Genomic DNA, 21,567 nt, shown 5'->3' on the forward strand with positions numbered 1-21,567 from the left:
TCTTCCTTTCTCTCTCTCTAAAAATCAGTAAAACCTATTAGAAAGGAAGAAGCCTTTGCCCTGTCAGTGACTGGGACTCCCCAGAGCCCTGCCCTGGGCATGAGCAGCAATCCCTCCACAGTCCCTCCCACGCATGCAGTGTCTGCAGCCTCAGTGCTTCTCTCCAGCACACACTTCCCTCTAGCTTTCCACGTCCTGCTTGTGCAGGAAGAGCCATCACGCCAAGTCCAAGTCCCACTCTGCTGAGGGACAGGGCTTTGGGGCCGGCTTCCCCCTCACTGGCAAAATCGGAGGGAAAGACAATTCCTAGGGGAGCTATTTCCTCTTTTGAGTCTTTGCTGGGTCTAAACTGTCCAGGATTTTAGCATGGGGCCGGGCACGCAGTAGGTGCTCAGGAAAGACCGGCCGTCGTGGGGATGTGGACGCCTTTGACTGCCTTGGTGAGGGTGGAGCAGGCCGTTTTCTTTGCACGAGTTCACAGGTCATCAGGCATTTATAAAGAAAACGTTTATTTTTGTCACAAGAAGCACACAGACTATATACAGTACACACCAACAGAAGTAAAAAAACAAAAAGTGCATTATGCATCTTCTACTGCAGATTCACAGTACAAAAGATACTGCCTTTTAAATACAGACTATAAAAAACAACAACAACAACATAATAATAAAAAAACAAAACAAACGGGTATCGTTACACAACACACTGGAACCCACTGGCAGCTTCTGAACACCAAAGGGCAGCCCACCTTGTGGAGCTCCTGATTTGGGGGTGTGGAGGTGTGTGTGTGTGTGTGTGTGTGTGTGTGTGTACCTGCATTTTGTTGCAAAGAGCTGAGGACACCAACATAGAAGAAGGCGGGGTGGTCTAGGCGGGAATAAAAACCTCTATTCAAGACGAGTACAGCTGTGTGACGGGGGAACGGGCGAGGGCTGGGCTGCAGTCAGCACCCCCTGCTGCCGGCACACGAAGCTCTGGTCTCCCCTCACTATCACAGGGACTCCCGAAGCCGATGCGAGCCATGCTCCTCGGACCTAGAGAGACTGCACAGTGGATGGGGACGGGGACGGGGACGGGGACGGGGCAGGGCAAACTCCGGCCCCGACACCAACCACCATGGACGAGGCCAAGTATCCCATCACCGAAGGCGAGAGCTCAGCCCTTCCCCACAAATACACAGCATTTGTAAACTAGGATTAAGGCACTCAGTTGTAGAACGGTAATTACAGTGTCCGCGGACGGAGGCAGCAGCCACCTTCCCGTGCAGCGCAGCCGAAGGGAAGGACAGCAGGGGACGGACTGGCGGCCTGGCCAGAGGGCCTCCTGGGTAAGGGCTAAGGTCGGGGCTGCGGCACCTCCTCCAGGACCGGAACAGGGCGTCCCGTCCAGAGCTACCGAGCGTGTGGCACCACCACACAGCATCACTCCAGACCGGTCCAGGGGACCTGCCGCACGGTGTGGGGCGGTGCGTGTGTGAATGAGACGTGATGCACATGATGATAGGATTCAAGTTATATGTATCTATATATATATATCTATATCCAAATATATATATATATATGCAGAGTGAACTCTGCAAACACAACAGGCAATCCATGGCAGAGCAGACAATGAAAAGACCAGTAGCTGAGCATGGGGTCAGTCACTCCCTTGGTTTGGCATGCGGCGTCAGCCAGAGTCTGTAGGGCGGGACCTGTCCAGACGTCACCATCTCCCCAGCCTGCCCGGCCCCACGGCCAGAGGTGGAACGGGCGCCCTGCTCGGTGGCGCGCCGGAGGAGGGTTGGGTGAAATGTATTCCGGCATCAAGCACTTCCAGGCAACAGAGGGCAAGCCCCTCTTCGGACACCTCGGGGGGAGGTGACTCACATGACCCTGACTAAAGGATACAGCATTTGTTCTGGGGGGGTTCATCCACCTTCCGGGATCGGGCCTTGGGAGGAGACCAGACGGCCGGCCGGCCGGGGTGCAGTGCCGCCCTGAGTGTTAATCCTATTGCAGACTGGCCTCCCTCCCGAGGCAGCCTCTGGGCGTGCCCCGGAGGGAAGAGGCTAGGGGATGGGCTGGAATGCTTGCAGCTGTGAGGGCGGGAGAAGAGAGAGGGGCTGGGCCACCTGAGGGCCTGGCGAGTGACCTGCATACCAGGCAGAGAGCGGTCACCAGCCCAGGGTCTGAGGCCAAGGAGGCCGGGAAACGGCAAGCGTGACAGACATTGCTCCGGGACAGAGAGACGGAAAGCGACATCATCAAAGCGGCGTCCCCTCGCTCCGGGGTCAGCTTCCCCCTTCCACCTGACCACCCTGGCAGGGTGACCCCCTGTACCAGCGCAACAGGAAGTCTGGCTCCCCCGAACCTTTGGCGCGCCATGTGACTAAAAGTGGGGGGGGGGGGGAGGGGAGGTGACGATGAAATGCAGCTGAGAAAACGTTCTCTCATCAGACCACGGCGTTCCACGAAGGGGGCAGTCGCCGAGGCCCAGGACTGGCAGGGCACACGCCCTGCCTCTGACTTGTGCCCCTCGCCTTGAGAATTCCCCCACCAGCTGGGATTACAGACGGGACGGCGGGTAGGACACGGTGAGTCTTAGGGGGCACACCTTCCTCGCAGAGAGCAGCATGGCCCCCAGGTCTCTGCCGAGGGGCCCCCGCCTGGCAGAATGCTCTCGTCAGTGCACTTTCAGGCAGCGATTTGCCAGATGCCACCACGCAACTGGCCTGGGCCTGTGGGAAGTCTACCCACCGCCCCAAGGATGCCTCTTCGTTTTGCTCTGGCGGCGGGGCCCTGGCTTGAGTGTTAATATGCAAATTGTGCTTCTGAGAAATGCATCGATAATTTGGACAAAAGCCAAAAACCCACTCAGATCTGTCATCCTCTGCCCACCTTTTCGCCAGATAGGAAAAACGATGGCTTTCAAAATTAAAGTTTTCAAAAATGTCTCGCTCTCTTGTTTAAAAAAGCAGAACAGCCTTTCATCACCAAACCTAAAGGATTATTTTGACACGAAAATTGATCCACCACATGAAATTTAATTTGGCAAGACATACTGCACTTAATTTTTATTTGTTTGTTTGTTTGTTTGTTTATTTATTTATTTGAGACTATGCTTTCGTTGGCTGAGAGGGAGAAAATCCTAAAAGGGGTTTTGGGAAAAGTGAATAATCACCTTTTAAGGTGATTTCAGTGAATGGTGGTGGGGGGAAAAAATTCCTATCAAGTAAAAAAATAACATGTATTTTTAAAAATTAAAAGGATGCGGTCAGGGAGAAAAAGTTCCCAGAGAGAGGGCTTTTGCAAAAACAAAACAAAACAAAACAAAAACTCTCGCACTGGCTGAAATGTGGACTAGCCTGGTTCCCTGCCTGGTACTTCTGGAGAGATGGCTGTCAGGGTCCCATTCTGACCAACGTCCGATGGCAACTCAGTCACCCACTTTCAGGATCCGGCTGGCTCTGGAAGGCCTTCTATTTCGCTGAAGTAACCTGGCTGACCAGCCAGGAGGGTCCCCCCACACACAGCCGCCCCGGCCTGCGGGAGGGACCCTGGGGCGGGCTGAGAGGTCTGGGTTGGGAGAAGGATAAACTGGTTTGGCCCAGTTTCTCCCAGCGGGCTCTGGGTCGCCCTGCGCTGTCCGATAAGCCCAGGGGTCAGCGAACTCTGTACGTACAGGGCCTGGTAACAAACATCTTAGGCTCTGCCCGCTACATGGTCTTAGTTGCCTATTAATTTTTTTATAACCCCTGAAAAGGGTAAAAACCATTCTTAGCTCATGGGACCACGTACAAGTTTACCGACCCCCGAATTCAACCTTTCTAACCGAGCCCCTTCTCTCTTCTCAAAATATGTTAAAACCCCATCTTGCTGACCGACACCAGGCGGCCCTCCATCGCGCTCAGAGCAGCAGTAGCATGAGGCACTGAGCTCACCTGACTAACGGGGCTGCTCAGAGCCCGCCGGGACCCCAGGCCCCCCCGCGCCCCGTCCTCCCACTGGGAGCCGCCGGAGGGAAGCGGGCAGCAGCGCCCCCGCCTGGAAGGGGCAACTGTAAACACGGAAAAGCTTTGCAACAGTCGCGCTTCTTCCACAGAAGCTGCTCTTAGGGAGGAACTGATCGTTTCTCACTACGGGGTCTTCTCCCCCGCCCCAAATACCAGCAGATGTGACAACGAACGAACCTGAGTGCCGGGTCCCGGGCAGGACAGTCTGCATCTCAGGACCCCGGGCCCCCCCGACACTGTGAACACCTCTCCCCGCCACGGCGCTCAGCAGCAGAGACCAACAGTGCTCCTGGTCCTCCCCGCCCGACGGGGGGCAATTTGAAACCCCCCGTAAGCAACAACCGAGGACATCACACGTGTTCCTCTCCCACCGGACCCCGGGGGGCCAGAGGCACATCCCTTGGCGTTCACAACACGCCGGGACCTCGGGGTCGGCAGCACGGAGGCCCACGCCCCAGAGCTGGTTCCACAACAGCCTTCGAACCCCTGCACCTCGCAGGGCTCGGTGTGGTCGGGTCAGAAATCCTAACACCTTGCGGGGTCCCAAACAACAACAGCAAAACTCCTCCTTGGGAACCCCCTTTCGGACACAGCAGTGCTCCCTGGGAAGAGCCTTGGTCATCACTGCATTGTCGACACAGAAAGCACAGCAAGAACAGAGGTAGGACTGATACTGCCGTCCCAGACTTTTCCAGCGCGGGCGGAATGCGCTGGGGCCGTGTGCTTGCCTGCTGCACACGGAGCTCTGTGACGTGTGCGCGTGTCTGTGCAGGCCCCGCAGCACGATTCTTCTGGCAAACGCATGGCTCGGGCTCGGAGTCTGCCGGCCACACAGCAGACACTCCCCCTTCCTCCCGGGCTGCGAGCTCTTAGACGCGGCTGCTGGAGGGAAAGCGAGACGCGAGGGGCTGACCGACACCCGTGGTGAGACTCGGGGAGGGGTCACGTGATCAGCGGGTGGCGGGTCAGCTTTTGCTCGGCCTGGAGGAGCTTCTCAAGCTTTCTGGCGCGGGCTTCCCGGACGGTCCCGAGGGGGCGGCCTGGGGCTCCTGCGGGAAGGCTGCCTCGGTGGACCTGGCGTCCTGGGAGTCGGCGACGGTGGACAGGTCGGCCTCGCTGGTCAGGTCCTCGGTGGAGAAGTCCAGGCTGCCGAGCTTGGCGAGCGAGTGCGAGCGCTTGAGCGGGGACGAGACGGTGAGGCCCGCCAGCCGGAGCCGCGTCTCGATCTCCTGCGCCCGCTGCTTCACCAGCCCCGGCTTGCCGCGGACGCTGTGGATGCTGTCGCTGCTGGAGCTGCGGGTCAGGTTGGAGCTCATGGAGGACGAGGTGGGCGTGTAGCAGATGGTCTTGAGGAAGTCCTTGGAGAAGTGGCTGGTGTGGTCCAGGCGGCAGAGGAAGGGCGAGGGGCTCTTCAGCGAGGCCCCCTCCAGCGGGGCGGGGGCGGCGGCCGGCTTCCCGTCCCCCGGGGGCGGCGGCTCGGGAGCCAGGTCCTGGCCCTCCTCGGGGATGCTGGCCTCCAGCCGGCCGGCGGGGCCGTCCCTGAGGGGGGCCGCCGGGTCTGCGGGCGCGCCCTTCAGCCGCTCCAGCTCTTTGGTGTGCTTGCGGACCAGGCCCGCCTTCTGCAGCTGGATGATGGACTCCTGGTGCTGCATCAGGTAGCTGTGCGCGCTCGGCTTCTCGGCTTCCTTGCTGAACAGCAGCCGCAGGTCCTTGGCCGGCTTCGCGTCCTTCTTGGGTGGCGGGTCCTCCTTCACCACCTCCATGCCGGGAGGGTTCCTGTCACAGTGAGCATTCTTCAGGAGGAGGGACTTTGGCAGCACTTTCGGGGTCTCTCTGGAAGGTTCCAAAGGGCCGGCTGGCGGCTCCGGGCCAGCCCTGGGCCCAGGGCCCCCGGGGTCCGGCCTCCTGGGGCCGGCTGGTGGCAGGAGCGGGGGGGTTTCGGGGGGGCCGGAGGCCAGCTTCTCCAGGGCTCGGGGCCGGCGGGCTGCGTGGGGCACCGGTGAGGACGTGAGGTGGGGCAGGAAGGTGGGCTGGGTGCAGATGGCGGGGGCCCCGGGGGCCTCGCGCCGCTCCCCGAAGGCCTCGGGCGCCCCGCCGGCTGCAGGGTACATGCAGTCGGCACAGGAGTTGTAAGAAGGCTTCACTTTGTTGAGGATCCCAAACAGAGCATCGTGCTGGAGGGAATAAGAACGTGGTGAGAGTGCGACACAGCCAGAGACCAGGACATGCCAGGAGGCTCGGGGCGGGCTGGGGGGCCCCGGAGGGATGGGGCTCTCACAGCAGGAATAGGGACCGCTCGCTCTGAAACAAACCCAGGGGTCCCCAAACCGGCAGGATGAAGTAGCAGAGGGGGCTGGGAGGGGGCAGCAGAGGAGGGGCCTGCTCTGGGGGCAGAACAGAGGGATGTGGCCGGCTTGCTGCCCCACACCTACCTCGAAGTCGTCCGGACAGCTCCTCTTGCTGTTGTTGTTATTTAGGTTTTCCCGGTTGAGCAGCTTCTTGTCCAGCTGGGCCGGGGGCCTCCCCCACCTCCCTCCTCCGGGAGCCTCCTCCCTTTCCATCTCCTCCACCGGGGGCAAGGGGCCCCTCGGGGCTCTCGGGCTTCCAAACTCCGCTTTCCTCTTCCCCTCCTTCTCGCAGGGCCCGGGGCCCTCCTGGGGAGGCCGGGCAGGCCTGGGCGCTGCCGGAGGCGGAGCTGCTTCGTCCAACAGCGCATCCCTCTCCAGGTCCTCCAGCCGGACCGCGCCGCCGGCTCCGTCGCCGGGGGAGCGCAGGAGGGGGTCCGAGAGCCGCCGGAAGCAGCAGGAGAGAGAGGGGCCTCCTCCCCCCGGGAAGCCAGGCTGGGCGGCATCGTCCAAGCAGGAGAGCCGGGCTTCCCGGGGGTCGCCCAGGGCCTCCGGCAGGAAGTCCCCGGGCCCCACCAGGTCATCCCCGGGCGGCTGCAGGCGACTCTCGGTCTGCTGGCGCCAGAGCTTGTTGTGCCTCTGTTTGCTGGGGGAGGAAGGAGAGAGGAGGGTCAGAGGCCGGGGCCCAGCCGCGCCTGGGAAGAGGGGTAGGGGTAGGGGGAGCCAGCAAGGCTGGCATAAGGCCTCTCTCTGTTCAGTTGTCCCGAAGAAATGACAGGACAAGAGAAACAGCGCTGGGACCCAAACACCATCGTGGCCCTCACAAGAAACCTGAAAGGACGTCCTGTCACGTGACAACAACATGGCAGACAGGTGAAGGGGACCGAGGCCTGAACCGCTATCAGGAGCCTCGTGTCCCATCTCACCTGGTCACGCCACTTAGGGTCCCGCCTCTCAGCTTCTCCATCTGTCAGTAGAAATGTTTATACATGTACATAGTCACACTGATACAGCAACGCGAGGACGTAACGCATGTGAATGAAGTTGGGAAGATTCCAGAAAACTATAAATGTTAGTGCGATAGGAATTTTTTGGGGTGAAAAAGACAGGATTTAGGAAATTTTAGAAATTAAGAGGGCCATGGCAGCAGCACAGGGCTGCAGAGCAGCAGAAGGGATATTTCCACAGAACAGGGAAGCTGAAAAGCTGCAGCAGGCCCATTTCCACAGAAGGAGGGAGCTGGGAACAGGAAAAGGTTTATATTTTCAAAATAAAGGAAGGAAGCCCTTCACCCAGAAGGAGAAAGAAAGCCCAAGGGGACTAGGAAAACAATAAGGAGGGGGGAGAACCTCACATGTCCCACTGAGGTCTGACCTTGAGCCCAGGAGTTACTATAGTAACCAGTCCAAGTAGGAATAGTGACCAATCAGAGGTTATATCGAGGCACCAGGATCCACAGGCTTTGTGAGCCACAGGGAAAAGAAGCTCAGTGGGACCCTTTCCCCTTCCCCTCGGGGGAGTCTGTACTTGCTCCTCAGTAAACCTCCACCTTCTGTCTGTGAGTTCATTCTTCGACTCTGGCGGACAAAGGATCCGGGACATCCCGCCCAGTCCAAAATTCCGCTCCGTTAGTTTAGGTCACAGAGACTACAGGTCAGCTTTAAAAATCTGTCTTCTAATACCACGGGGCTATTTTTATGGTGCCTTTTTAAAACATAAAGGGAAAAAGGGAAAGGCTTACAGTGAAGTACAGAGGTCACCTCCACGAGCCTCAGAGCCATACAGACATCATGGGGTCGTAGGGGTTGAGATGAGAGAATTAAATGTAAATGAAGGCTCTGCTCTTGTCGGTCAATGCACGAGAGTGACACCATCACTCATGACCACTCCCTGGCCACGTTCTGGGCGAGGCCAGGGGCCCTCAGATGGGGCTGCGATTCAGAGTCAATACCACGCAGCTCTGACCCAGCCTGGAAGCCCCAGGCTGGGCTAAAGGGCACTGGTGCGGGGAGTGGCCGAAGGCTCAGGGATGCACACTTCTCTGCCTCGGCCTCGGCCTCGGCCTGCCTGGGATCTGTCCAGTCCTCTCTGCCTGACAGCGGAGCGGTCCGGAGCTGTCCTCTGGACCCTGTCCAGGCCTCTTCCTCAGAGTGGCCAGAGGCTGGGACAGCCTGCGGCTCCCTCACAGCATGACCAGGGAGGCCTCCTCCAGGCGGAACAGAGAGCGGGGACGGGGACAAGGACAGAGAGTTCCGGGGTACAGCAGGGATCCCCTGGGGGCGGGAGAACCTCGGGGCCTCCCTGCCTTGGAAGTCAACACAGATGGGCAGGTGCCCCCTTCTGCTGTCCCTGGTTGGAGGTGCAGGGCAAGCTAACCTCTGGCGTCAGTCAGTCCCTCATTCTCTGGTAAGTGGGGGTAACCTGTACCTGCAGGCCTTCTGGGGTGGGGTGGGGGGGGGATTGTGGTAGAAATGTCGAAAACGACATCATATCCACCGCAGCCAGGCCTAGCAGAGCCTCTGCAAGGTGAACCCGGGCAGCACTCCTGTGCATCTCACAACCACCCTACCAGGGGGCTGCTGGCTCTTCACTTACGAAGAGAGGCTGGGGGCTGACGAGCCTGCCCTGAGCTGCCCTGCCCACAAGCGGGGGGACCCTGACTGTCCCGCAGTCCTTGGCACTGCCCTGCGGCTGAGCCTGGCCCAGCGCTGGGCCCCAAGCAGACGCTTGGGAAACGGGGCACCACACGCCTGCGCCGCACACCCAGCCGTGCCTCCGAACAGGAGCTAGGCCCCGTGCCCTCCCGCAGCAAAACAGCCGTGCGTGCCAACACCGCCAGAGCAGATCCCTCCTGGAAACCGCTCATCAGACGCCAAACAATAGTTGTTTTTCTCGAACCGGCCCTCCCCCCCCCCCCCCCCCGCCCGCGTCGGGGTTTTGGCTGCGGAAGCTGCTGCTCGCTGCTGGCGGGCGGGCGGGCGGGCAGCGGCTCCTGCAGCTCAGCGCTGCCAATCCCCGCAGACAGACGGTCACCCACCTCGCGTCCAAGATGCCTTCATACTCAGACAGCTGCCTCATGAAGCCGGCGTTGGGGCGCGTGATGCTGCGCTTCTGCTTCACGTAGTTGTACGCTTTCTCCAGGGGCCAGCCGAATTCCTTCATCGCATAGGCTATGACCGTGGAGGCCGAGCGGCTCACGCCCATTTTGCAATGGACCAGGCATTTGGAGTGGTTCCTCCTGGCGGGGGGAGAGGGTTTTAGAAAAGCTGGGCTTCGTCCTCTCTGGCTTTGCACAGCGGACGGTTTTAAACCCTAACGTTATGTCACTGCCCAGATGCTCCCGGGCTGATGTTCACGCAGCACAGTCTGTCCACACCCCCTCTAAGGAAATCGCTTCCCTGCGAAACCCATCAGCACACAATGGGAAATCAGGATGAGCCTCTCCCGGCCCAGCAAGTTCTGCAGGGAGAGCTCAAAGTCTGGGCGGACCTTAGGGAGGAGGTGGGTATCTTGCCACACGGCCGGGTCAGGCTCGGAGAGCAAACACCCTTTTGTGGGTGGGAAGCAAATGGGCAGCGAGAGAGAGAGAGAGATCTGTAAGAGAGAGTTCTAGATACACGGCAGCTAGAGCAGATGGAGACGGGAGACGGGTTACTGCAGAAGAATGGGGTCAGAGAACCGGAAGCCGCAAGGCCCTCGGGGGACAGGAGGTCAAGGAGCCAGGGCGAGGCCAGCAGCACCACGGACTTGGCTGAGACAGAGAAAAGCCAGGGGAGGATGGGGCCCTAGGCGGTGAGGAGGCAGTGCTGGCCCGGGCGCGGCTGACTGAACAGATGGGACAAGGCCAGACGCAGTGTTTCCCCGGTATCGCTTGCTGGAGGATGGGAGGGAGCACCAATGGGAGGGAGCACGGGCTGGGACTCTGCCTGCACGGGAGGCTAGCCCACCTGCCTGCCTGTTTACGTTAGGAGGAGCCAGCCTGCCAGTGGAGAGGCTCATTTCTCCTACCTCAGGCTTAAAACTATCAGCAAATCTCAGTGCCTTTTTTTTTTTTTTTGGACTGCAGTCTGCCCCAGGAATGCAAACTGTGAGGACACGGGGAAGAGCAGGTTATGTAGCTTTGGCCTGGAGGGGTGCAGAGCACGATGGGGTTTCCAGGGGTCCCCTCTTTCTGTTCTGACTGCATAAGGCAGAGCTGTTCTGCAGAATACAGTGAGGATCAGAGTTGAGTGAAACATGACGGGCTCACTGTGTCTGTCCCATTCTGCTGGGACAGGACAATAGCATTAGCTCGAAGGGAGGCGGGGGGGGGGGGGGGGGGGGGCAGCCATAGCTCAGGGCCTTGCCTGAGTAGATTTCTCTGAGTCCACATACAAGTGGCCCTCCCGTCTCTCCCCTTTGGCTCAGCGACTCCCTCGGGCAGAGCCTCCCAAGAGTGTCCACATGGTACCGATTTCTTAACTGGAACCAGAGCTGATGGTGAAACGGGTCAAATGTCACAGCCAATGACAGATAGGTGGGAGAGAACCAGCTCATTCGGGCCCCCGCCTGGAGACCAACAACTCTGAGGGGTCCTGTGGTCTGAAGTCAGAGGCCAGCAGACAGACACCCAGGCTCCCTGTGCCAGGAGGGATCTGTGCCCGGGGATGACATTAATTTCTGCCCGCCCAGCACCTGCCAGTGGCTCCCTCAGGCCGGTTTCTTTGGCCTCTCCGCCCACGTACTTGGCTTTGTTTATAAAGTGGTACGCCTCGTTCCAGTGGGCAAGGAGGTCTGTCGTCTCTTCGTCATAGACTCGGATGTTATGATATGCAAATAAGCCAGGAAAAAAATTATCTATTTCTCTGGTGACATTTAAGATGTAGTCAACACTGCAATGACAAAAAAAGAAAAAAAGAACACATTTGGAGAACCAGAAAGAGGAGCTACGAAAAACAAAGTTAATAATACATTGAACAGAGAGGGGGAAAAAATCAAATATGCATTAAAGGGCATATGTTTTTATGGTAGGACTTCTGTTTCTTTCTTAATAGTAATTTCTTTGGTATTTTCTAAATGCCCTCTCTATGATGAGAATGTATTATATTTATAATTAAAAAAACAAACTTCTTTATAAAAAACTTATATATTACTTAAATGCATTTTTACCAGATGTTCCGCTTAACAATGTGGATTTTTTCAAAAGATGGAGTTACATATATGTTGATATATATGCAATTTGATATGTATGCTATTCTGTTGTACTGCTCCTTCAGCTGACCGCTTGTTCCGATCAATGGGACATGCACTTTCTGAGCAGCATTGCAAAACGCAGAAAGTGGAAACTTGTGTCTCCGAATGGTCTGTCTCAAAACAAGAAAAGTTCTATTGGGACGGTCTCCACAAATGACCTGAAAGATGGGGGAAATGCGTAGCTAGTGACAGACATTACTTTGAATACAGCACTTTTGATGTTTCTCTTAAAATTATCATGTTTTCTTTTATTACAAAATTCACATTTTAAAAAAATATTTTATTGATTTTTTTACAGAGAGGAAGTGAGAGGGATAGAGAGTTAGAAACAACAATCAGTTGCCTCCTACACACTCCCTACTGGGGATGTGCCTGCAACCAAGGCACATGCCCTTGACCGGAATCGAACCCGTGACCCTTCAGTCCGCAGGCCGATGCTCTAATCCACTGAGCCAAACCTCAGGGCGCTAATCCGAATTTTTAACTGGTATGCGGATTAGCTATTAACTAGTTAAAAATTCAGATACCGGTTAAAATTGGGATTTTGTAATAAAAGAAAACACGATAATTTCAAGAGAAACATCCAAAGTGCTTTATTCAAAGTAATGTCCATCGCTAGTTACACATTTCCCCCATCTTTCAAGTAACTTATGAATACTGTACCAATAGAACTTTTCTTGTTTTGAGGCAGACCATTCAGAGACCCAATTTTCCACTTCTTTGTACATTTTGAAGTGCTGCTCAGACAGTGCGTGTGCCCTCGATCGGAACAAGTGGTCATCTGAAGGAGCAAGTTCTGGTGAATACAGCGGGTGGGTTAATACTTCCCAGGCAAGATCTTTTAACGTGTCTTTAACTGGTTTTGAAGTGTGTGATGGTGCATCATGAAGCAAAATTACTTTTCTGTGTCTTCTGGTCCATTCTGGCCATTTTACCATCAAAGTATGGTTCAAAGTGATTATTTGTTGTCGGTAGTGATCAGTATTAACAGTTTCACCTGGTTTTAGAAGCTCATAAGACACCACACCTTCCTGATCCCACCAAACGCAGAGCAGTGTCTTCTTTCCTAAGCCATTTGGCCTGGCAGTCGATGTTGATGGTTGACATGAATCAACCCATGATTTTGTGCATTTGGGATTCTCAAAATAAATCCACTTGTCATCATGTCACAACTTGATACAAAAAAGACTTTCTTTCATGCCATTGAAGCAACATTTTACTGATGACTTTTAGGTTTTCCATTTGTCTTTCATTTAGTTGATGTGGCACCCATTGTCCTTCCTTTAAAATCTGTCCCATTGCTTGTAAATGATCGGAAATTGTTTGCTGAACAACATTTAATCTTTCTGCAAATTGTTTTTGAGTCTGACACGCATCTTCATCCAATAATGCTTGTAATTGTTGGTCTTCAAAGTTTTTCAGTTGACCTGGACGTTCTTTGTTGTTCATACAGAAATCACTTTTAAAGCATTTAAACCAGCGTTCACAAATATCTTGAGATGGAGCATGTTCAGCATAAGCTTTCTTAAGTATCTGATAACTTTCAGCAGCACTTTTCTTCGAAATAAAGTAATGAATAAAAAATTTCTGCAAATGCTCTTTTTTGGGGCATGAAATTTGACATTTTTAAGCATAAAAATATCTATGATGTTAATACCTTCAGCAAATTTGACATATAAAGTTTTGAAGCTTGTTATCAATATAATGAAATAGCATATATATCGACATAGGTGTAATTCCATCTATTGATAAAAATACCGGTACACCTAATAAACTCAAAGTCTCAAAATTCATAACTATTACAAGCATACAGAGACTTTAAGAAAAAACAAAGTCTCCACTTTTAAATAGTTAAAAAGCAGAATATATCTGTCCATTACTTATGTCCTTGGGAACTACTTTACCTCCTTTTTAAAACAAGGCAGGCAATAAATAAATAAATATGGAAGGGTCTGCCAACCAGGCTTTGAGGATCTCTAAACTTAACACTTATATTTCTGGAAGGACAAAGTAATTTCAGGTTGAGAATACCTCAAGTAGATTTTATAAGTGAACACTTAACAAACACTTTAAAAAAAAATACCTTTAAAACAGTTTACTTATTCCAAGCAAAACAGAAAGCATAGACAGTATCCCCCTACATTTTAAGAATACTTTCTGTTGAAAGAATGCATCTTAACCGGCAGTTCTAAAGATACATTTTAAGAGTTGTTTAGTCTTGATTTTTAAATGCAGTAATTCAAGGATGTCATCATGTCAGGCCCACAGGACAGTGATTTTGTGGCTGTGTTGTTGTTGTTTTTTTTAATGTCCAGACATCTGTTCTTGAAGGTCTAGATTTAAAGATTTTTTTTTTTTTTACCTCCTGTTGCTGGGCATTTCTCAGACCAAGGCAGGCATGTGTTTCTGCCCAATGCTGAGTATTTAGCTCAAGGTTCCCTCCAGGCCCAAAGGTAGAAGCTCAGATAGAACTGGCAGTGGTCCAGTGGACTGGCCAACAGCCAGGCATGTCCACCCCGGACTCTCAGCAGCTCTGCAGGGCAGTGGGCCGGTGGGAGGGGGCTCGTGGCCCTCCCAGCACAGCATCCAGGCTGTCTATCTCACTGGACTGTGGTTTAGGACCATTCTCTGGGACACGCATGCCATCACACAAACCCCAGGAAAATCTAAACCCGTGAATTACTCAGGAGGGGGCATTCTGAAGCCCATCTGTGTAGCTATGCAGATCAGCCTGACTGCTGGGGTGCAGGCAGTTCAGGCACAGGCAGGCAGCACGGGGCTGGACCTGACCTCGGGGGCAGAGCCAGGTTTCTAGGCTGCTCACAGGGACAGGGGAAGACAAGGGGAGCAGACTCACCCTGAGCCCTGCAGCTCCTCCAGATTGGATGCATTCCATTCAGAGCCCTGGGGGACAGATCACACAAACCCCCGTGAGTGTCGCGTGTCAGCCTCAGACTGCTTACGGGATGCGGGGTGCTAGCCTCATGGTGATGGTGAGTACACGGGCCCCTGGCCTCAGAGAACAGAGGAATGAAGGCAGGTTCCCGAGGCATCCGCAGCACAACGGGGTAAGGGCAAGCTCGGGAAAACCTGTCCCACTCTCACCACTTCCTGTCCTGAGGCTCCAGCGGGGTCCTCTCATGGGAGGCAGTGACCTCCGACCTCCCACTCAGGAGGGGGCACTTCCACAGAGCTCTAATTACAGCAGAAATCAGCCTACCTTTTCCGGGAGGTTTCCTGGTAATATTAATATTCTGACCCGGAAATTCCACTTACAAAACCTTACCCCAAGGAAATACCCAGCATTTTGCCTAGAGATTTATGTACAAAGATATTTAAAGTAATTTCACAATAACTAAATAGGGTAAACAACCCCAAGGTCCAACAGGGAGAAATTAGTAAGACAAATCATAATGGATCCGCAGGATGGAGCCATGAAGACAGCTCATACTTTTGGAGGGTATTTCACAACACAGGGAAACACCACATCATGATAACAAACAATTAAAGGACCCAAGTCTACGCAAACATAAACAGCACGGTTCTCCCCTTTCCTTTCCTTGTTAAAAGAGTTACACAAGCATTAAGAAAACCCAGGAGATAGAAAAATAAATATACCAAAACGCTAACTGTGACTACCTCTAGCTTGTGACATTAGGAACGCCTTTAATTTTCTTCTTCAGACTCACTTATATTCCCAGCTTTCTATAACATTTTAATACTTAAAAAATTGTATTAAAAAAAAAACAAACAAAAAAAAACACCTCCATTTCTGAGCATGCAAAACACATGGAGAAAAAACAAACAAACAAAGAAAAACCCCACCACTTTGCTCTTCGGAAATGCCAACAACATAGAGTCACAAAGAGCAGCCTCCCTCCGAACTGCCTTTCCCAGAGGGCAGACCCTCAGAGGCAGGGCCTTCGGGGACCTGTGGGGACTGGCCGCGTGTGGGTGCCAGTTGGGTTTTCATGTTGGAGGGAGCGGCTCCAGCACAGAAATTCCTTTGGTCTCTCTCATGGAAAAAGTGACCTAAAGCGCCAACTGCACCGGAAAGAACCAGCGCTTCCCTAAGCCTGGGAGCGTCCTCTTGCCGTGATCGCCCCCTAGTGGGCAGACGGGCCTGCGGTGCTCGTGAGGTCCCCACCAGGGAGAACCATCAACCTCTCAGGAGATCAGAGGCCAGCGCTGCCACATAGCTTTCATCTAGCTTACGGGTTCAAACCCACCCATTTATATGCATCTTAACGTGAAATGTGCATGTAGACATCTGTAAATACATGAAATATGTCTATTTAACCCATTAGCTATCGCTCACAACACGTGCATGTGGAGGACCGTCAGGCGAGGGGGGGGGGGGGGTTTGGGAACTGGGCCCGGAGGGCGCGGACTTCCATTACTACGCTGTGCGGCCTCTAATTTTAGTAACGTGCCCTCGTCCACAGTCTCTGGCTTTGGAAACTTGCCAGTTGCCTTCTATGGAGATTTACAGCTTTAAGAAAATGTGAGTGAGCGATGGAGGCTGCATCACTGGACTCTGCGGGCAGCCACGGCTGCCTGGCCACGCAGAGGGGAGGCTGCGCCCCAGGTGTCTGTCCAGTCACGGCTCGGGACTCCCAGGCATGATTCTGGGGTTTGGTAACTGGGGCGTTTAGCCTGCAGCCCATTTGGAAGTATCTGGACGGGGCCTGTGCTAGTCCCTGAAGAGATGGGATGGCAAGAGTCTGAAAACGGTTGCCAGTTAACGATCAAATAACACCCCCCACCCCCCAGCCCAGCTGTGGCAACATCGCAAGCATCTGCCTGGAGAGCAAACCATGAGGCTGCAGCCAGAGAAAGGGGGGGTGGGTTCCCGTAAAAGTCAGGATCGAAGCTCCAGTAACTCAGTTTCCCCCTCTCTGACCTGCTCTAAACAACCAAGGTCCGATGTATGTTCCCCAAGCCAGACCCCGCGCAGGCTGAGCCTCTTACGAGGTAAAGGTGATCGAAGATGAGCGAGGGCTTGTCCATCTGTCCCAGGATGAGGAGCATCTCGTTGTCTATGAATTCCTTGAATTCTTTCAAGTTACAGTTCATCTGCTTCTCCAATTCATTACGGATCTGCGGAGGGGGAGACATTAAGAAAAGCGATTTGTTAAAGACGACGATTGTCACCCCCAAAGAAGTACATTCACAATGCAAACTGAGGCTGTTTTCCAAAAAATGTGGGGTTTTTTTGCATTTTTTATGCCGAGCGGCGCACAGGCATGGGTGGTGGGAATGCAGGCCGCTCTGCCTCAAAGTAAATATGACACGGTTTCCCACGAGGAATCTGATTCCCAGGGGATCTTCTCTGAGTGGAAAGCACTTATGTCTTTACGATTAAATATCAAACACATCGCCGGAGAATCCCAAGTCAGTTTCATCTTGCTTTGGAAGGTGTCATAACGTGATGTTGTATATTATTAATAAAGAAAAAGACTGTATATTCAGAAATAGCCATTTCAACCACTTAGATCTACCTTGGGTAAGCTGTTATTAAAATTCATTGCATTCCTTGAACCAAAAGCAGCTGGGAGAGAACTGTGACCAGAGAAACAGCAAGAGGCCGAAGGAGAGCCGTCCATGGTTAGCAACGTGCTGGAACTGCTTCCGGTGCCATCGAGGGGTCTCATGGAAGCCTCACTAAGACCTTACGGACTGAGTGAGCCCAGGAAACCTGCCCCAGCCTCACTGCGGGCACATGGCAGGAAAAAGCCCCCGAGAGCCGGTGCTCTGCCTGGAAAGGGAGGCCCCGAGGCTCCGGCCTGCTGAGGAGGGACGGAGCTCTTACCTCTTTGGAGGTCACGTTCTCCAGGTCCTGGCTCATCATGATGCTGCGGAGCTTGGCTTTGATGAGGCGCTCGGTCCTCGCCCCTTCCGTGGGCCTGGAGGGGAAGGAGGAAAGAGCAGAACTGTACAAGGAAAGCCTGAGGTTGGAGTTCACAGAGACGCCGGCGCTCCTGGGATCAGCAGGACGTGGCCTGGGCCCCCAGAGGTAAGGCCTTGGTGTGTGTCCTCAGCAGGCAGTGGGGGAGGGACCGAGTCTGCGCTGTGTCCAGAGCTCCCTCCCACCGGAGCCTGCAGCGCAAGGCAACAGGGCACACGGGACGGGGGGCTGGGACACAGAGATGCAGTCACACCCACATTTGTCTGTGATTTAGAAAGTGAGGTGTGGTCGCAGATCGCCCACAGACCTCCCACCGACCACCCACAGGCCACCCGCCAGGCACCTCCGTGTGAGGCTGGCTCTGGGAGACGGGATGCGACCAGAGCAGGTGAGACCTCGTGGGGACACAGTCGGGCACAAGGCGGGGTGGGTGGAGGGGGGGGGATAGGGGGCACCCCACTCACTTGTCGACAAACAGGGCCGGGGAGTCGGGCCGCGTGGACTCCAGGTCCTGCATGGCGTTCCACTCGTTGATGCAGCTCTGCTCGGAGCCGATGCAGCTCTCGTAGTAGGTGGCCCAGAGGAGAGCCACGCCCCCGGGGAAGTAGTTGTGCCTCCGCGCCACTTCGCAGGCCTTGTGGAGCACCTGCAGGGCGGACCTGGGTGAGGAGGGGAGGGGGTCAGGCCTGGGAGGCACGGGCGTTTAAACGGGGCGGGGAGGGAAGGGCAGGCCATACTGGACTGGCTACCGGGGCTCCCAGCCTGCCTGGCGCCATGGCTGGTCTCCGTGTCACACGCACTGACCGGAGAGCAGACAGCACGTCCTTCACCTTGTCCAACGAGGAAACAGGACTTCCCCTTCCTCCCCACCCGCTGGTTCACACACCGGTTTGCAGTCCACTGACTAACCCCAAGCACCGAGGTGACTCCGAGGGAGGCCGTGGGCATCGCAAACACAGGAGCTACAGTCAGCCTCACTGCTGGGAGGGAGCTCATCGCCATGCGGCTCAGACCTCTTACTGCTTCCTCACAACTCCCACCCCCTCCCATCCACGTGACAACAACTCCAAAGTCCACCGGCGGATGAGTGGATAAACAAAACGTGGTGTCGCCATATCATGGAGCAGTATTCGGCCATGGAAAGGAAGGAAATTCTGACACGTGATACAGCATAGATGCAACGAGAAAGCATGATGTTAAGTGCAAGATGCCAGAGGCAGGGACAAAGAATTCCACTTAATTGAGGACCCGCACAGGCAAATTCCCAGAGACCGAGAACAGAGGTGCCCGGGGGCTAGAGGAAGGGGGCTGGGTGTTCGTGGCTGGTGGGTACAGAGTTCCTGTTGGGGATGGTGGAGGAGCACTGGGGATGGATGGTGGTGATGGTGCACGGCATTAGGAACGTACTTAATGCCGCGGAATCACACACTTACTGGCAAAAATGGTGAAAGCAATCAATTCTGTCAGGGAGAGCTTGTCACACACACACAAAACAAATGTACAAAACAAAGGTACCTAAAACCCCTAGCAGGGGGTTTTCTAGTCCTGCGGTCAGCTGGGACACTATTTCCAAGGAGCTGAAAGTCCCTAAAACCACACTCACCACATGGCCTGGACAGATACGGGCTTGAAGACGTGCATCCTTCCTGCCGTGCTGACGCTGAAGCCCCTAAGAGTGAAAGACAGAAAGACAGCGCGGTGAGAATCAGCCCCTCCGCCACACCCTGCGAGGCGCGGGGCAGGCCCTCTGGGGCACTCCCGGGACCAGCGTGACGCCTGCTGTCTGATGAGGGACCACCGGCCAGCGGCATCAGACACGGGCCAAGCTGGGCTCTCCATCCGGGGAGAATCCTTCTCAGCCCAGCCACACGAGGTCTGCCAAAAGGGAACCCCAGCACAGGGTGCGAGGCAATGACAGCATTCGACCCCACCGCGTAGATGCTTGGCAATGGCCCACCCCACCTGTGTGTCCCATCAACATTTTTTGAGGGGAACTGCACAGAAATATTAATGAAAGACAAAATTTTTTAAATTCCTATGTCTTCAAGAAATTGAATGTTTATTTCTCCCATCCTGCCTCCTTCCACCCCTCGCAGAATCCTGTGTTCCCCTGGGGCAAACATATGAAGAGCCGATGGCCCTTTCTCTCACCTTCCTGCCCTGGACAAACTAAATGCTTCTTTCTCTGCAGGCCCCCACCCCCCACCCCCATCGGTTGTCCCTGCACCCCCGAATCGGTGAGCTCCTGCTGTGTCACATTTATCTGTGAGCTTCAGGAACCAGCCCCAAAGGGAGGGCACATTGTGGGCATTAACTGACCAACGACAGTGAATGAATGGATGTCCGCTTCCTGCTGGTGCTGAGCGTCACACAGTAGTGTCCCCTGTAAGGTGCTTCTGTGGCTACGTCATGACCCAAACTCCCCACACATGACCAGGCTGTCCCTTTCCTTGGGTGGCTCATTGGGGGCAATATCACTTCTCTTGATGCAATAGACACGTCATATATGTGATTCTTTTGCTAATGATTACCCAATGATGCCCAAGCCAACTCGTGTTTCAGAGTTTACAGTGATTAAAAGAACTTTTTATTATTTTTAAATATACTTTTATTGATTTCAGAGAGGAAGGGAGAAGGAGAGAAAGATAGAAACATCAATGATGAGAATCATTGAATGACTGCCTTCTACACGTCCCCCATTGGAGACAGAGCCCACAGCCTGGCATGTGCCCTTACTAGGGACCAACAGCGACCTCCTGGTCATGGTTGATGGGTAACCACTGAGCCACGCTGGCTGAGTTAAAAGGACCTTTTGAAGAGAACTGCTTACCCGTCGCCATCAAGGTGGATTTTCGTGTCGCTCCACAGCCGGAGGACCATCCCAATGGTGCAGCTTTTACTACGAGGAGGAAAGGCAGAGGTCACATTATCTGGGACCTGCTCACACACGGACTTCCCCGTGTCTCCACCCAACCCGACCCGGGCCCAGCTCCCGGGTGTGTCCCTGGGCGTTGCTCGTAGGCTGAATTCTGGAAGACACGGGTCTGCGATGGCCGCACCAGAGGGAGCTGCCCGTGACCCCGGCGTGGAGACAGTCATGGGGACGCTGACCCCCTGGTTTGATGTGGTTGCAGTTTCATAAACACCAGGTCTCCGCGGCAGCTCTCAGGGGAGAAGGAGCGACCAGCTGACCACACGACCTCACTGCGGCAGGGGTGACGCCGCCGATGGCTGGCGCACTCCTGGCACAAAGCCACGCGCGCTCTGGGGGACACAGACGAGCGGAGGCAGCCAGCCCAGGCTCCGGTCCTGGGGTGAGGGGGCAGGGCAGCGTGCCAACAGCACTGCCGGAGCTCAGGCCAGACCTCTGTGTCTGTACCTTCTGTGCAGCTGCTGGTTCAGAACCGGCCTGATCCGCTTTTGTTTGGCCCGTCCTACCCGGGAAATGATACTGCAGGGGCTGGCGCCGCTGGGACACGCCGAGGGGACGAGAGGGCTTATCGCAGGGGCTCCTCGGATTCTTAGGAACGCTCCTCCGGAAAGTGAGAGAGTCGCTGTGAGGGACCGCTGTGACTGTGCCAAGACCAGCGCCGCAGCCGCCAGTTTACATCTCCGCTGCCACTTAGCAGCCCGCCCGGGGAGTACTGTGACTGTGCAGACAGGAGCCCTGGGCACCTGCGGCCCTGCCCCCGCCCCTGCCCCTGCCCCTGCCCCTGCCGGACTCCTCCAGCCTTTCGTGTTAGGCCAGTTCCCTTCCTACCCTGCAGTCCTCCCCGTCCCCGATGGGCTGATGACACTTCCTTTGCAGAGCTGCAAAGTAAACCCTGAGCTGGGACCCAGACCGGTACGTCCCATCCCCCGGATTTGCCCAACTGCCTGCTCGTCCTCTGAGACCAGCTTAGCCGCTGCATGTGGCAGAGCCTCTGGCATGGCCCCTCTACAGCCCCCCTTCTCCTGTGCTCCCACGGCTCCCCGTCCCGACGTCTCTGCATCGCAGAGCCACCCCAGTATCCGATGATGGCTCTTCTTCACTGAGCTCTCGGGCTCTCTGAGGTCAGGAACTGTGTGTCCTGCTGCTTCTGTGTTTA

General features: G+C 54.9%; 2 protein-coding genes across 2 annotated transcripts in view; both read right to left on the reverse strand.

The window, feature by feature from the left end:
• The window catches only part of TMEM119 (transmembrane protein 119), a 183,290-nt gene that overhangs the window by 107,615 nt on the left and 54,108 nt on the right, over positions 1 to 21,567 (reverse strand). The window lies entirely within an intron of this gene.
• Positions 489 to 21,567, reverse strand: part of SSH1 (slingshot protein phosphatase 1) — a 43,092-nt gene continuing 22,013 nt past the window's right edge. Inside the window, exons 6-15 of the mRNA XM_084868140.1 lie at positions 20,310 to 20,378; positions 19,083 to 19,148; positions 17,944 to 18,138; positions 17,384 to 17,477; positions 16,543 to 16,671; positions 14,429 to 14,475; positions 11,064 to 11,210; positions 9,377 to 9,577; positions 6,427 to 6,985; positions 489 to 6,168 (exon numbers count right to left, since the gene is read on the reverse strand). Of these exons, the coding sequence (XP_084724266.1) occupies positions 4,960 to 6,168; positions 6,427 to 6,985; positions 9,377 to 9,577; positions 11,064 to 11,210; positions 14,429 to 14,475; positions 16,543 to 16,671; positions 17,384 to 17,477; positions 17,944 to 18,138; positions 19,083 to 19,148; positions 20,310 to 20,378 (2,716 nt within the window). The 3' untranslated portion in view covers positions 489 to 4,959. The remainder of the gene's footprint in view (positions 6,169 to 6,426; positions 6,986 to 9,376; positions 9,578 to 11,063; positions 11,211 to 14,428; positions 14,476 to 16,542; positions 16,672 to 17,383; positions 17,478 to 17,943; positions 18,139 to 19,082; positions 19,149 to 20,309; positions 20,379 to 21,567) is intronic.

Source organism: Pipistrellus hanaki (genome assembly GCF_964339955.1).
Source record: "Pipistrellus hanaki genome assembly, chromosome: 19".
In the NCBI taxonomy this organism is placed as follows: domain Eukaryota; kingdom Metazoa; phylum Chordata; class Mammalia; order Chiroptera; family Vespertilionidae; genus Pipistrellus; species Pipistrellus hanaki.